The sequence below is a fragment of the Bison bison genome, unplaced genomic scaffold, assembly GCF_000754665.1.
Source record: "Bison bison bison isolate TAMUID 2011002044 unplaced genomic scaffold, Bison_UMD1.0 scf7180017864057, whole genome shotgun sequence".
NCBI lineage: Eukaryota > Metazoa > Chordata > Mammalia > Artiodactyla > Bovidae > Bison > Bison bison.
The window spans coordinates 4,232,448-4,245,001 of record NW_011494629.1 but is presented as its reverse complement, the minus strand read 5'-3'; the positions used below and the strand labels follow the sequence as shown (position 1 = coordinate 4,245,001).

Genomic DNA, 12,554 nt, shown 5'->3' with positions numbered 1-12,554 from the left:
AGTGTGGAAATGCAAGAAAACCAACAAACCAAAACAATCTTGAAAAAGAAGAACAAAGTTGGTGAGCTCAATTTCAAAACTTACTACAAAGCTACAATTTTCAGTATTATCTAGTACTGGTTTAAAGTTAACCATTTAATCAAAGCATTAAGATTGAGAATCAAGAAATAAATCTTTCTAATTAATTAGAAATGTTAAATTAATTTTTAACAAGGGTACCAAGACCATACAATGGGGAAATAGTCTTTCAATAAATAACGCTGAAACAACTCAACATTCATAGGCAAAAGAATGATTTTGGACCCCTACCTCACTCTCTATATAAAAAATTATCTCAAAATATATCAAAGACCTAAATATAGGAAAACTATAAAACTCTTAGATGAAAGAATAGGATTATATCTTTATGACCCTGGATCAGGCAAAGTTTTCTTAGACACAATACCAAAAGCACAGCAACAATAACAAAAAATAGATATATCAGATTTTACCAAAATCTATAAATAGATAAAGAACATATGATAGATCCAAACAGTAGAATCTTATACAATCTTACTAAGGAATGAAATTTTGATACATGCTACAACATGGATGAAACTTAAAAACATTACACTAACTGAAATAAACTGGACATAATAAAAGGACAAATACTGTATGATTCCATTTGTATGAAATATCTAGAACAGGCAAATTCATAGAGACAGTAAGTAAAACAGAGTTTACCAGGGCTGGGGGGAGGGCGAATGGGGCATTACTGTTTAATGGCACAGAATTTCTGTTGGGGATGATGAAAACTTTCTGGAAATAGGTAGAGGTGATGGTTGCTCAAGACTGTGAATATATGTAATAAACTGTCTACTTAAAAATGGTTAAAATGTTTATATTAGGTATGTTTAACTTTAATTATTCACTAAATTTTTAAAACCTTAAAACTTTTGTGCTTCGAAGTATACCATCAAGAGAGTAAAAAGACAATCCACAGAATAGGAGAAAATTTTGCAATCATGTATATAATAAAGCACCTGTATCTAGACTATATAAAGACTTAAAACTCAATAATAAAAAGATAAATAACCCTATTAAAAATAGGCAAAGGACTTGAATAGACATTCCTCCAAAGAAGCCAGATAAATGGCTGATAAGCACATGAAAAGATGGTCAGTATCATTAGTCAGCAGGGAAATGCAAATCAAAACCACAGTGAGATACCACTTCACAACCACTGCAACAGCTGTAATCAAAGAGACAGACAATAACAAATTTGGCAAGAATGTAGAAAAATTGTAACCCTCATACACTGCTGGTGGGAAAGTAAAATGGTACAGCCACTTGGAAAATAGTTTGGCAGTTCCTCAAAATGTTAAACACATATGACTCAGCGACTCCACTCCCAGGTATGGACCCAGTTGATAGCACTTAATCGGGCCCAAAACCATGAAGGCATCTTGGTCTTTCTTGTTCTCATACACTGTATGTTGTTAATCAGGATACTGTGTTAGCCCTTCCTTCCAAATATATCCAGCATCCATACTATGGCCTCAGTCTCACAACAAAAATAACTAGGAGACCCTTGGAGAAATGGCAGAAATAGTTTGATAAACCTGGACATCATGTGCCAGGAAGCAAGGAAGTAATCAAAGACTACTGGAGCCCTAGAACATAGGAGTCTACTCAAAGAGCTCCCACTGACCTGAGATGATACAATCTAAGCATCAAAAGAAGATGCGTATAATGAACTAAAACATTAGGTAAATGAAACAAATAGCTCAATGGAAGAGAATAGAGAGCCCAGAAATAAACCCACACAAATAGAGTCAACTGATCTCTGATGAAGCAGTAAATACAGTTCAAGGGAGAAAGACTAGCCTTTCAATAAATGGTTTTCAAACAACCGGACATCTACATGTTAAAAAAAAAAAAAAAAACAACTGAATCTAGACACAGGCTTTATACCTATCACAAAACTTAACTTCAAAATGGACCATACACCTAAATGTAAAACATAAAACCTCTGGAAGATAATGTAGGAGAAAATCTAGAGGACCTTGGTTTAGTAATGAGTTTTTAGATAAAATATCAAAGGCATAATCCATGAAAGAAAAAAACGATAGTGGAACGTCATTAAAATGTAAACTTCTGCTCTGAGAAACAGTGTTAAGAGAATGAAAAGGCAAGCGATAGACTGAGAGAAAATATTTGCTAAGTGCATATCTCATATGGGACTTGTAAATAACAATTGATGAGTTAATAATGCTGGTAAAAAACAAAACAAACAAAAATCTGCAGCTCACTACTGATGGTGACACAACACTGGTTTATTACTCTGGAGGCCTAAAAATAAAGCTTTTGTCCCGCCTTTCCTGTATGAAATGGTGAGTGAAAATTTGTATTCACTGAGGAAGTTTAGATAATAATTGCAGAAGGGGAGATACAGTTTAGAAAATCATCATTTTTCAATTTGTAATGAAATAATGGATCTACACAGTGATCATCAGCGTGTGCTAACCTCATTAGGTAAAAAATTGATGGGGAACGTTCTAATGAAGGGACCAGACTGACCCCTTAAAATCATTAAAGACTGAATTTTTGATCAATTAAATATCATTAGAAGTGGGATAAAACATTATGTGCCCTGTGAGGTGATGCAGAAGAAAGAACCCAACATCACTAATAAACTGATCTTGCCTGAAAAACTGAATCTAAATTTGATTAAGCCTCTAGAACCAACTTCCAGTTTACTGAAAACAGGGGAGACAGAAACATACCACATGACACCATGCATAAGCAATTTCCTTCCTTTCTCCTCAGTCTTACTTGCTAAAGGCCTTCATCTTCCTCTTCTGCTACGCATGCAGAAAAGTATTGAAGAACACTTCTAATAAAGATGTTTCTAAGATCACTAAAAAAAAGAATCCCTCATCTACCCAGACCCCCAGTGCAAGAGCTGGGCAGCTATCAGGGTAACTGAAGGCACTCCCACGCTGCAAGTGGGCTCAGAGAGAGGCCAAGAGGTTACACGGCAATACAGCAACAGCACCTGCCACAGGAAGCTTTAATACAAACTTGGAAATTAAGGAAAATTGGTTGACCTGATCCCAGAGAGAAACAACTAAAAGGTATAATCAGAAACAGGATTGTACATTTTGTTTTTCACAACCACCACGATCTGCCCTTTCCAAACAAGAGTGACAGGCAACAGGTTTCATGTACTTTCTCCTTCTGGCTTACTTCCTACCTGCCTCTTTTCTACTCTTCCTATACGAACAGACTTTACTCCACTTCTGTCACCCTTTACATAAACTTGATTTTCTCATTATTCACATCTTTTTCATAAGGTTCGTGACCCACATGTGTACTCATTAGGCTACATATTTCACACCACATTTTACAAATTATAGGATGACTTGTTCATCATACAGTTCCATTTTCATTTTTATAGGGACTATTAACAAAGTAGTCAAAGGACCATAAAATAAATGCAGATGCAAACTTCAGAAATATGTATCACATACTTGAAAATAATATCTGTCATTAATTTTTCCTTGTACCAAACTTGAACTACCCGAAAACTGACAGTGTTCCTGCTTTTATAAAACTGTGATGGAATCAAAAGTTACACAGAACCACATTCATATAAATGAATCTTCCTGGAAAATCATACGTTCTCTATCTTGATTTCTACAGATATCACATTCTATCTTCAGACTTGGACATAAAGAAAACTATATCAGCTTTTTAACATTTCTAAAGCATTATCAAACTCAAAACTACCTTATTTCCTTAAAATTATGAAATATTATTATCTTCCATATATAGCCCAAGCAATATCTTGAAAAAATCAAAGTTTATCTCTGTGACACTAAAAGAAAACTAGTGAAGAACCGCCAATCAACCGTTATTCTGCACTCTACCTTAATTTACTTGTGCTTGCTAATCCACTTATGTGGTTTCCAACGTAGAGGAGAGGCAGAGGAAACAGCTTCAATAAAAAAAAAAAAAGAAAGAAAGAAAGAATATTTGGTTAGAACTCCAATAACATTTTCCTTCATCAATAAAGATGGTGACATTCACTCCGCATCAGAAAGCAAATCATTCAGAGTTCCTTTACTTGCAATGACTGAATTTTCCAGAATCCAGAACACATACAAGTTTCTCCATATGATCAAAAAATAGGTATGCAGTGATATCCCCAATCCTGGTGGTGGTGGGGAAGGTGGATAGAAACAGAAATTTTGGCCTTGCCCACATTAGTAGACTGTTTCCTGAAAACAAAGCTCTGAACAAGCACCTCTCTTGGGCGGAGACCCCTAGCTAGGTTGGTGAGTTGAGGATGGGTGCTTATAGTTTATAAACTCTATAAATATAGATCATGGATGAGGCTCAGAAAGCCATTGAAAAAGTGTACAAACTTCTGCTATCTAGGCATATAAGCACTTTTCTGGACGAAGACAAAGGTTCACATCTCACTGACGCGTCAAATAGTGACGCTTTCAAAAAGCTGTGTATGCTGGCCGCGTTACTTTGTCTTAGAGCCCTACAATAAGTAAATATCTACCAAGGTTAAACAATGTAGCCTGTTCTTCTAAGAAGCAAGCATCTTTTAATTTCATGCTTGCAGTCACCATCTGCAGTGATTTTTGGAGCCCCCCAAAATTAAGCTGTCACTGTTTCCACTGTTTCCCCATCTATTTGCCATGAAGTGATGGGACCAGATGCCGTTCCATTAAGTTTTTGAATGTTGAGTTTCAAGCCAACTTTTTCACTCTCCTCTTTCACTTTCATAAAGAGGCTCTTTAGTTTCTCTTCACTTTCTGCCATTACAGTGGTACCATCTGCATATCTTAGGGTGTTGATATTTCTCCCAGCAATCTTGATTCCAGCTTGTGCTTCATCCAGCCTGGCATTTCACTTGATGTACTTTTCATATAAGTTAAATAAGCAGGCTGACAATATACAGCCTTGACGTACTCCTTTCTGGATCTGGAACCAGTCTAACCATGTCCAGTTCTAACTGTTGCTTCTTGACCTGCATACAGATTTCTCAGGAGGCAGGTAAGATGGTCTGCTATTCCCATCTCTTTAAGAATTTTCCACAGTTTGTTGTGATCCACACAGTCAAAGGCTTTGGCATAGTCAATAAAGCAGAAGCAAATGCTTCTCTGGAACTCTCTTGCTTTTTCAATGATCCAACGGATGTTGGCAATTTGATCTCTGATTCCTCTGCCTTTTCTAAATCCAGCTTGAACATCTGGAAGTTCACAGTTCACATACTGATGAAGCCCGGCTTGGAGAATTTTGAGCATTACTTTGCTAGTGTGTGAGATGAGTGCAATTGTACGGTAGTTTGAGTATTCTTTGGCATTGCCTTTCTTTGGGATTGGAATGAAAACTGACCTTTTCCAGTCCTGTGGCCACTGCTGAGTTTTCCAAATTTGCTGGCATATTGAGTGCAGCACTTTCATTGCATCAACTTGTAGGATTTGAAATAGCTCAATTGAAATTCCATCACCTCCATTATCTTTGTAGTGATGCTTCGTAAGGCCCACTTGACTTCGCATTCCAGGATGTCTGTCTCTAGATGGGTGATCACACCACCGTGGTTATCTGGATCATGAAGATCTTTTTTGTACCGTTCTTCTGTGTACTGTTACCACCTCTTCTTAATATCTTCTGCTTCTGTTAGGTCCATACCATTTCTGTCCTTTACTATGCTCATCTTTGCATGAAATATTCCCTTGGTATCTCTAATTTTCTCAAAGAGATCTCTAGTCTTTCCCATTCTATTGTTTTCCTCTATTTCTTTGCAGCCTTTCTTATCTCTGCTTACTGTTTTTTGGAACTCTGCATTCAAATGGTTATATCTTTCCTTTTCTCCTTTGCCTTTCGCTTCTCTCTTCTCAGCTATTTCTAAAGCCTCCTCAGACAACCATTCTGCCTTTTTGCATTTCTTTTTCTTGAGGATGGTCTTGATCCCTGTCTCCTCCATAGTTCTCCAGGCACTTTGTCTATCAGATCTAATCCTTGAATCTATTTGTCACTTCCACTGTATAATTTGTCACTTCCACTGTGTAAGGGATTTGATTTGTGAAGGGTGTAAGGAAGTGAAACTAACACACGCCCCTGCCTGAGGCTTGCACTCCAGGAGATATTTGCAAGAATTAAATGGTCTTTTGACTTTGTTTCCTTACCTCCCCACCATCTCTGATCCATAAAAGAACCTGGCATTCAGGCCTCAACAAGACAGTTATTTTGAGGCCTAGCCTCTCTTCTGTCAGCTGGCTCCCCAAATAAAGTCTCTTCCTTGTCTTAAAGCTTCATTTCTTGGATTTACTGGCCTACCGTGTGACACGTAAAGCGAGCTTGGACTCCTTAACACAACCACAATTAGAAAGCATTTATTTTTCGGCACTCAGCCTTCTTTATCGGAGAAGGCAATGGCGCCCCACTCCAGTACTCTTGCCTGGAAAATCCCATGGATGGAGGAGCCTGGTAGGCCGCAGTCCATGGGGTCGTTAAGAGCCGGACACAACTGAGCGACTTCACTTTCACTTTTCACTTTCATGCATTGGAGAAGGAAATGGCAACCCACTCCAGTGTTCTTGCCTGGAGAATCCCAGGGACCGGGGAGCCTGGTGGGCTGCCGTCTATGGGGTCACACAGAGTCGGACACGACTGAAGTGACTTAGCAGCAGCCTTCTTTATCATCCAACTCTCACATCATACGTAACAACCGGAAAAACCATAACCTTGACTACACAGTTTTAATTAACAGTAATCTTTTGAAGTTCCAACTACCTGATCTTTGTTGCAAAAATTTTTACATATGCTGGCTCCTCCCTTACCTCTTTGGCGCACTCTCTCAGAGCTATCTCAGCTGAGAGACTGCCTCCTGGGCTTAAGTCCTCGTTTTGTCTTCACAATAAAACACAATTTTCAACTTTCAGGTTGTGTGTTTTTTTCTGGTCAACAATATTCTGGTTAACAGTGTACAACTGACTCAGTCATATAGCTGGTGATATTACAATTTCAGAGCTTCTTAGGTATTGAAGAGTATCAGTTGCCCCTACTACCATATAGAATTCAAAATAAAGGCAGTACTGACTTCTAGTTTCTGGTAACCATGGGCAAAATTATTTGTGTCAATACCGCTGCTGAGCTCTCTCCCCCGAGTGCGTGTGCTCTTTCTCTCTCTCTCTCCCCAACATGCGTGCACTCTTTCTCTTTCTCTCTCTCTCTCTCCAGCGCGCTGGCGTGCTCCTCCACTCTCTTCTCTTCATGTCTGTGGGTTGGCATGCCCTCACGCTTCGAGGATGGATTCTCCTGCTATCTTTTAAATAAAATAGAGCTATAACACTGATTTGTCTAAGAGCTTTAACATGGTTTGTCTAAGACCTGAGAGCTGTGACGCGCTGAGGGCTTTAATGTCCATCACTCCGAACCTTTGTTGTGACGAGACAGAACTGAGGAGCATACACTCGCCTAACATCTATGGTGCCGTGACTCGAGGAAGAGGCCAAGCACAGCAGGAGCCCAATTCAGCAAAACCTCCCATGGTTGAAGCAGAAAGCGAAGAAAACCCAGCGCAAGGGAAGTGCCAAGAGGCCCATCATGCTGGAGACCAGGACAGCGAAAAACGAACTCAGCAGAAAGCTCACGCAGCTCAGCCTCAGATTCCAGAAGACCTCCAGTTAAGGACTGAAGAGGCCCACTCCAGCCAGCCTGCCTGTCACAGATAACCATCATGGGGCTGGAGCCAAGGGTGCAACTGGATGTGGCAGGTCAACAAGCTACAACATGCAGTGCCAGTTCAACAAAGATACAAAACTACAGCCGACCATGGAAAATACCGCTCACTCTTAGATGGACACCACTATGAAGACTCTGAGGCCTGAGACTAGCAAGAGGGGGAGGCCCAATACCCCTCGCTGTCCCAATTCAGCAGGAAGTAGCCAGAAAGACCTCGACGCCCCTATTCTCAAAGAACTGGACTTCTCATCTCTTGAGGGGGGAATGTTAGGTAGTTAGAATAGGAAACAGGAGTCCAAAATGGCGGTGGCTAAAAGACGAGGAAGGGAAAAGCCTGCAAAAATAGAATAAAGGAAGGTCAAAGGAAGGTCCGAGGACCAGAGTGAAGACCTCAGGTAGAACAAACAACACTCCTGGCTAGCCCAATTTGCATAGGGCAGGCCCGGGGGTGGGGGGTGGGCAGGAAAAAACATACAAAAGGAGGAGCCAAAGCGAGGTCTCTCCCTCTCTCCCCCGTGTGCGTGCGCTCTTTCTCTCTCTCTCTCTCCCTCGCGCTGGCGCGCTCCTCCAACTCTCTTCTCTTCATGTCTTTGGGTTGGCATGCCCTCACGCTTCAAGGAGGGATTCTCCTGCTATCTTCTAAATAAAATAGAGCTGTACCACTGGGGGAAAAAAAATACCGCTGCTGAAAACAATTAAAAACGCTAGGTAAAATAATTTAAAACCTTCATAAGGCATGAAAGGGCTAGGAAGATAGTGAGGAACTCCTAGGTCAAAAATAAAGGGAGAACAGAAACCCAGAGAGAAACAACGGAAGCCAGAGATAGCAGAATTACATCTCTGAAGCTCTGCGAAAGCAGAATTCAAACAAGAATATATTTCAAAAACAAAGGAATTTTTTTTCCCTTTTTCAGACAAAAATGAAGAGAATTGAAGCAGACCATCAGAAAATTCTAAACAAGGTAGTTTGAGTCAGGAGGAAAACGGCAAGTGTGAGATCCACAAAGGAAAGGAAAACAAAGGAAGCAGTAAATATAAATGGACATTTTCTTAAAAGAAAATTAAAATGTATTACGAGATTTAGAGTGTTAAATCACTTAGTGGCAAGAGCATATAAGTTCAGAGGAAAGGGAAATGGAGTGAAAGTCCTTGCGTTGTTGACGGGAGAATACATTCACCATTATAATCTGGTGAGTTAGGCATGCCTGTTCTGGATTCCAGGGAAACACTAAACGAACTGAAACAAGAGTTCCACCTCGTACAATTAAACATTTTAATGCACCAGGAAGGTTTAACTAACTTAAAATTTTAGGCACCTATGGGAATTCCCTGGCAGTCCACTGGTCAGAGCTCTGTGCTTCCACTGCAGGGGGCATGGGTTCAATCCCTGATCAGGGAACTAAGATTCCCACATGCTGTGTAGTGGGACAAAAAAAAAAAAAAAAAAAAGACCTAGGCACCTAATCATACAGTCTCAAAATACAGAAAACAAAACAAAAAAACCTAACAAATACCAAGAGAAATAGACAAATCCATAATCAGAGATAATGGCTGTAACAGTATCTCCATTCTCACATACTCTTAAAATGTGACTTTGATACTCCCTTCCTTCCAGAGGTGGGCTTCCCTTGTGGCTCAGCTGGTAAAGAAACTGCCTGCAATGTGGGAGACTTGGGTTCGATCCCTGGGTTGGGAAGATCCCTTGGAGAAGGGAAAGGCTACCCACTCCAGTATTCTGGCCTGGAGAATTCCACGGACTGTATAGTCCATGGAGCCACCAGGAGTCAAACACGGCTGAGCCACTTTCACTTTCACTTTCCATCCAGAGGTAGGGTCTATGTCCTAACAGCAAAAGGTAACTAGAACACAGATAAAAGGCATCTCAAATAAACCTCCAGCAAACAACATACTTAATGGCGAAATAGTAAAAGCTTTCCCTTTGAGATCAGACAAAAATGCCCAGTATTTACATTTCTAACACTGAATTGTAGGTCCTATGCTATACAGGAAAGCAAGTAAAAGAAATGAAAGAACGTTGCAGATACAAAAACTATATACAAAAGAAAGATGAACACATGTACCTGAGAAATGGGCTATTTCATGCTATGTCACTAAACAAAGGTCATCAGCTATTACAGCCGCCACCTGCACAGCCACAGCCTATGGTGAGCTGGTGAGGCCTAAGGGAACTCAGGAAGGAAAGAAAACCTGCCATATAGGAGCCATCAGACTGCAGTTGCTCCCAGATGAGACTTAAGGAAATTTAGGATATGAAAACAGGATACTGGCCCAGATAGCTGAGGTGCATATCAAAGGAATGATTTCCAAGCCCAGATTTGGCATCTTCTTGTAAACAGAAAACTGCTATATACCTTAAGTTAACATATTTGGTTTTCTTTAATTAACAGTAATTGTTTGAAGTTCAGACTACCTTCACTTTTTTGCAAAACTCCTATATGTCCTAGCTCCCTGCCTCAACTCCTCAGAGTAGTTCTCTCACGATTACTTGAGATGCTGCCTCCTAGGCTTGAAGTCCTAAAAATTCCTGCTGAATAAACTACAATTCAGAAATTTAAGGTTTGTGAACAATATTAAGTCAACATACCTCTAACTTTCCAAATAATCTTTTTTTGCCCATGCCTTGCAGCATGCAGGATCTTAGTTCCCTGACCAAGGATCAAACCTGTGCCATCTGCAATGGAACTGCAGAGTCCTAACACTGGACACCAGGAAATTTTCCTGTTTAAATGATATATGCAACAACAACAACAAAATCTACTTCTAACAAAAAATATTAGAACTCTATGGCAACCTACTCCAGTATTCTTGCCTGGAGAATTCCATGGACAGAGGAGCCTGGAGGGCTACAGTTCATGGTGTTGCAAAGTCAGACACGACTGAGCAACTAACACACGCACATATAAAGAGAAAATTATAAAACTTTACTGAGGGCAATTTAAAAGGGAGTATGTGTTTTCCTGGTGGCTCAGATGGTAAAGAATCTGCCTGCAATGCGGGAAACTTAGGTTTGATCCCTGGATCAGGAAGATCCCCTAAAGAAGGGAATGGCAACCCAGTCCAGTATTCTTGCCTGGAGAATTCCATGAACAGAGGAGCCTGGCGGGCTTCAATCTGTGTGGTCACAAAGAGATGGACAAAACTGAGTGACCAACACTTTCACTTTTATGTAACCATGTACACAGATTGTAAGATTCAACACTTTAAAGATGTCAATTCACTCCAAATTGCTTTAGAGCCTCAATGCAATCCCAATCAAAATCCAAAAAGCTTATTTTTCCTGAAACTTGACAATGTGCTTCTAATATTCATCTAAAAATGTGAAGAACCAAGAATTCGGGAGGTAAAGACTTGCTCTATCAGACAGTGAGACTTTGCATAGTGAAAGATTCTTTTCCATGAGAAAGAAATACAAGATAAATACATAATCAATAAAATAAAAAGACATGCCACAGAAGGGGAAAAATATATTTGTAATGCTATAATAACTAACAAGAGGACTATCATTAATATATTTTTAATGTATTTTTTAAACTCCAACACAGATCAGTAAGAAAAAGACATAAACCCAACAGAAAAATGGGCACAAGTCTTAACAAGTACTTCACAGAAGAGGATATCCAAATGGGCACTAAAAAACGAAAAGGCACTCAACCTCATTAATAACCAGGGAAATGCAAATAAAAGCCAAGAAGATGTCATTACACACCCAGCATTGGCAAGAATGAGGAGCAATAGGGACTTTCATATACTTTTGTCAGGAATGTGAATTGGTACAACCACTTGGGAGAACAGTTTGCCATTATCTTTTCTAGTTGACAATACGTTCACTCTAGGAGTCAGCAGCAGAGAAGGCAATGGCAACCCACTCCAGTGTTCTTGCCTGGAGAATCCCAGCGACGGAGGAGCCTGGTGGGCTGCTGTCTATGGGGTCGCACAGAGTTGCTCAGTTAGTTGCTTGCTCCAAAAACGACTTAGCAGCAGCAGCAAGAGTCAGCAGTTCCACTTCGTCATAAGCCTCCCAAAGAAATGACATGCACATGTGCTGTTTTGGACTGAACTGTGTCTGCTCTAAACTCACATCTTGAAGCCCTAGACCCCAGGTGACTGCAGGTAAGATAGAGCCTTGGAAGGAGGTAACTGAGGTTAAGTGAGCTAGTAAGTGTGGGGTCCTAATCCAATAAGACCTGTGTCCTTATAAGAAGAGGAAGACACACCAGGAGTGCATAGGCACCACATAAAGGCCACATGAGGTCACAGTGAGAAGGCAGCTGTCTATATGCCAAGGAGAGAGAACTCTCACCAGAAACCAACCCTATCAGCACCTTCATCTTGGACTTCCTGTCTCCAGAAGTGTGAGAAAATAAATTCCTTTTTTTTAAGCCACTTAGTCTATGGTATTTTGTTATGGGAGCCTTATCTGACTAATACATCTGCATCAAGATCCAACTCTCAGTACATTCAGAACAGTACCTTTTATTTTTCTAGTGCCCAAACCAGAAACACCTCCAATTACCATAAACAGTAAAACAGATAAATTATATTTATACAGTGAATATAAAAGAATACAGCTACACACAACAGTGTAGATGAATCTTACCATCATAATAAAGTGAAAGCAAAATACAAAAAAATATATAGTTTAATTCCCTTTATATAACCTCCAAAAACAGGCAAAACTAAATTCAAGTATACATACAAACTTAGAAAACTTACAAAGAACTCAAGAAAATCATTACGACAAAAGTCAGAATCAGATCAGATCAGATCAGTCGCTCAGTCGTGTCCGA

General features: G+C 39.9%; 1 protein-coding gene across 2 annotated transcripts in view; it reads right to left on the bottom strand.

Moving 5' to 3' along the window:
- Nucleotides 1-12,554, bottom strand: part of SLC35D2 (solute carrier family 35 (UDP-GlcNAc/UDP-glucose transporter), member D2) — a 57,018-nt gene that overhangs the window by 31,330 nt on the left and 13,134 nt on the right. For both annotated transcript variants that reach the window (XM_010836014.1, XM_010836016.1), the window contains exon 4: nucleotides 3,912-3,979. In XM_010836014.1, coding sequence (XP_010834316.1) covers nucleotides 3,912-3,979 — 68 coding nt within the window. The remainder of the gene's footprint in view (nucleotides 1-3,911; nucleotides 3,980-12,554) is intronic.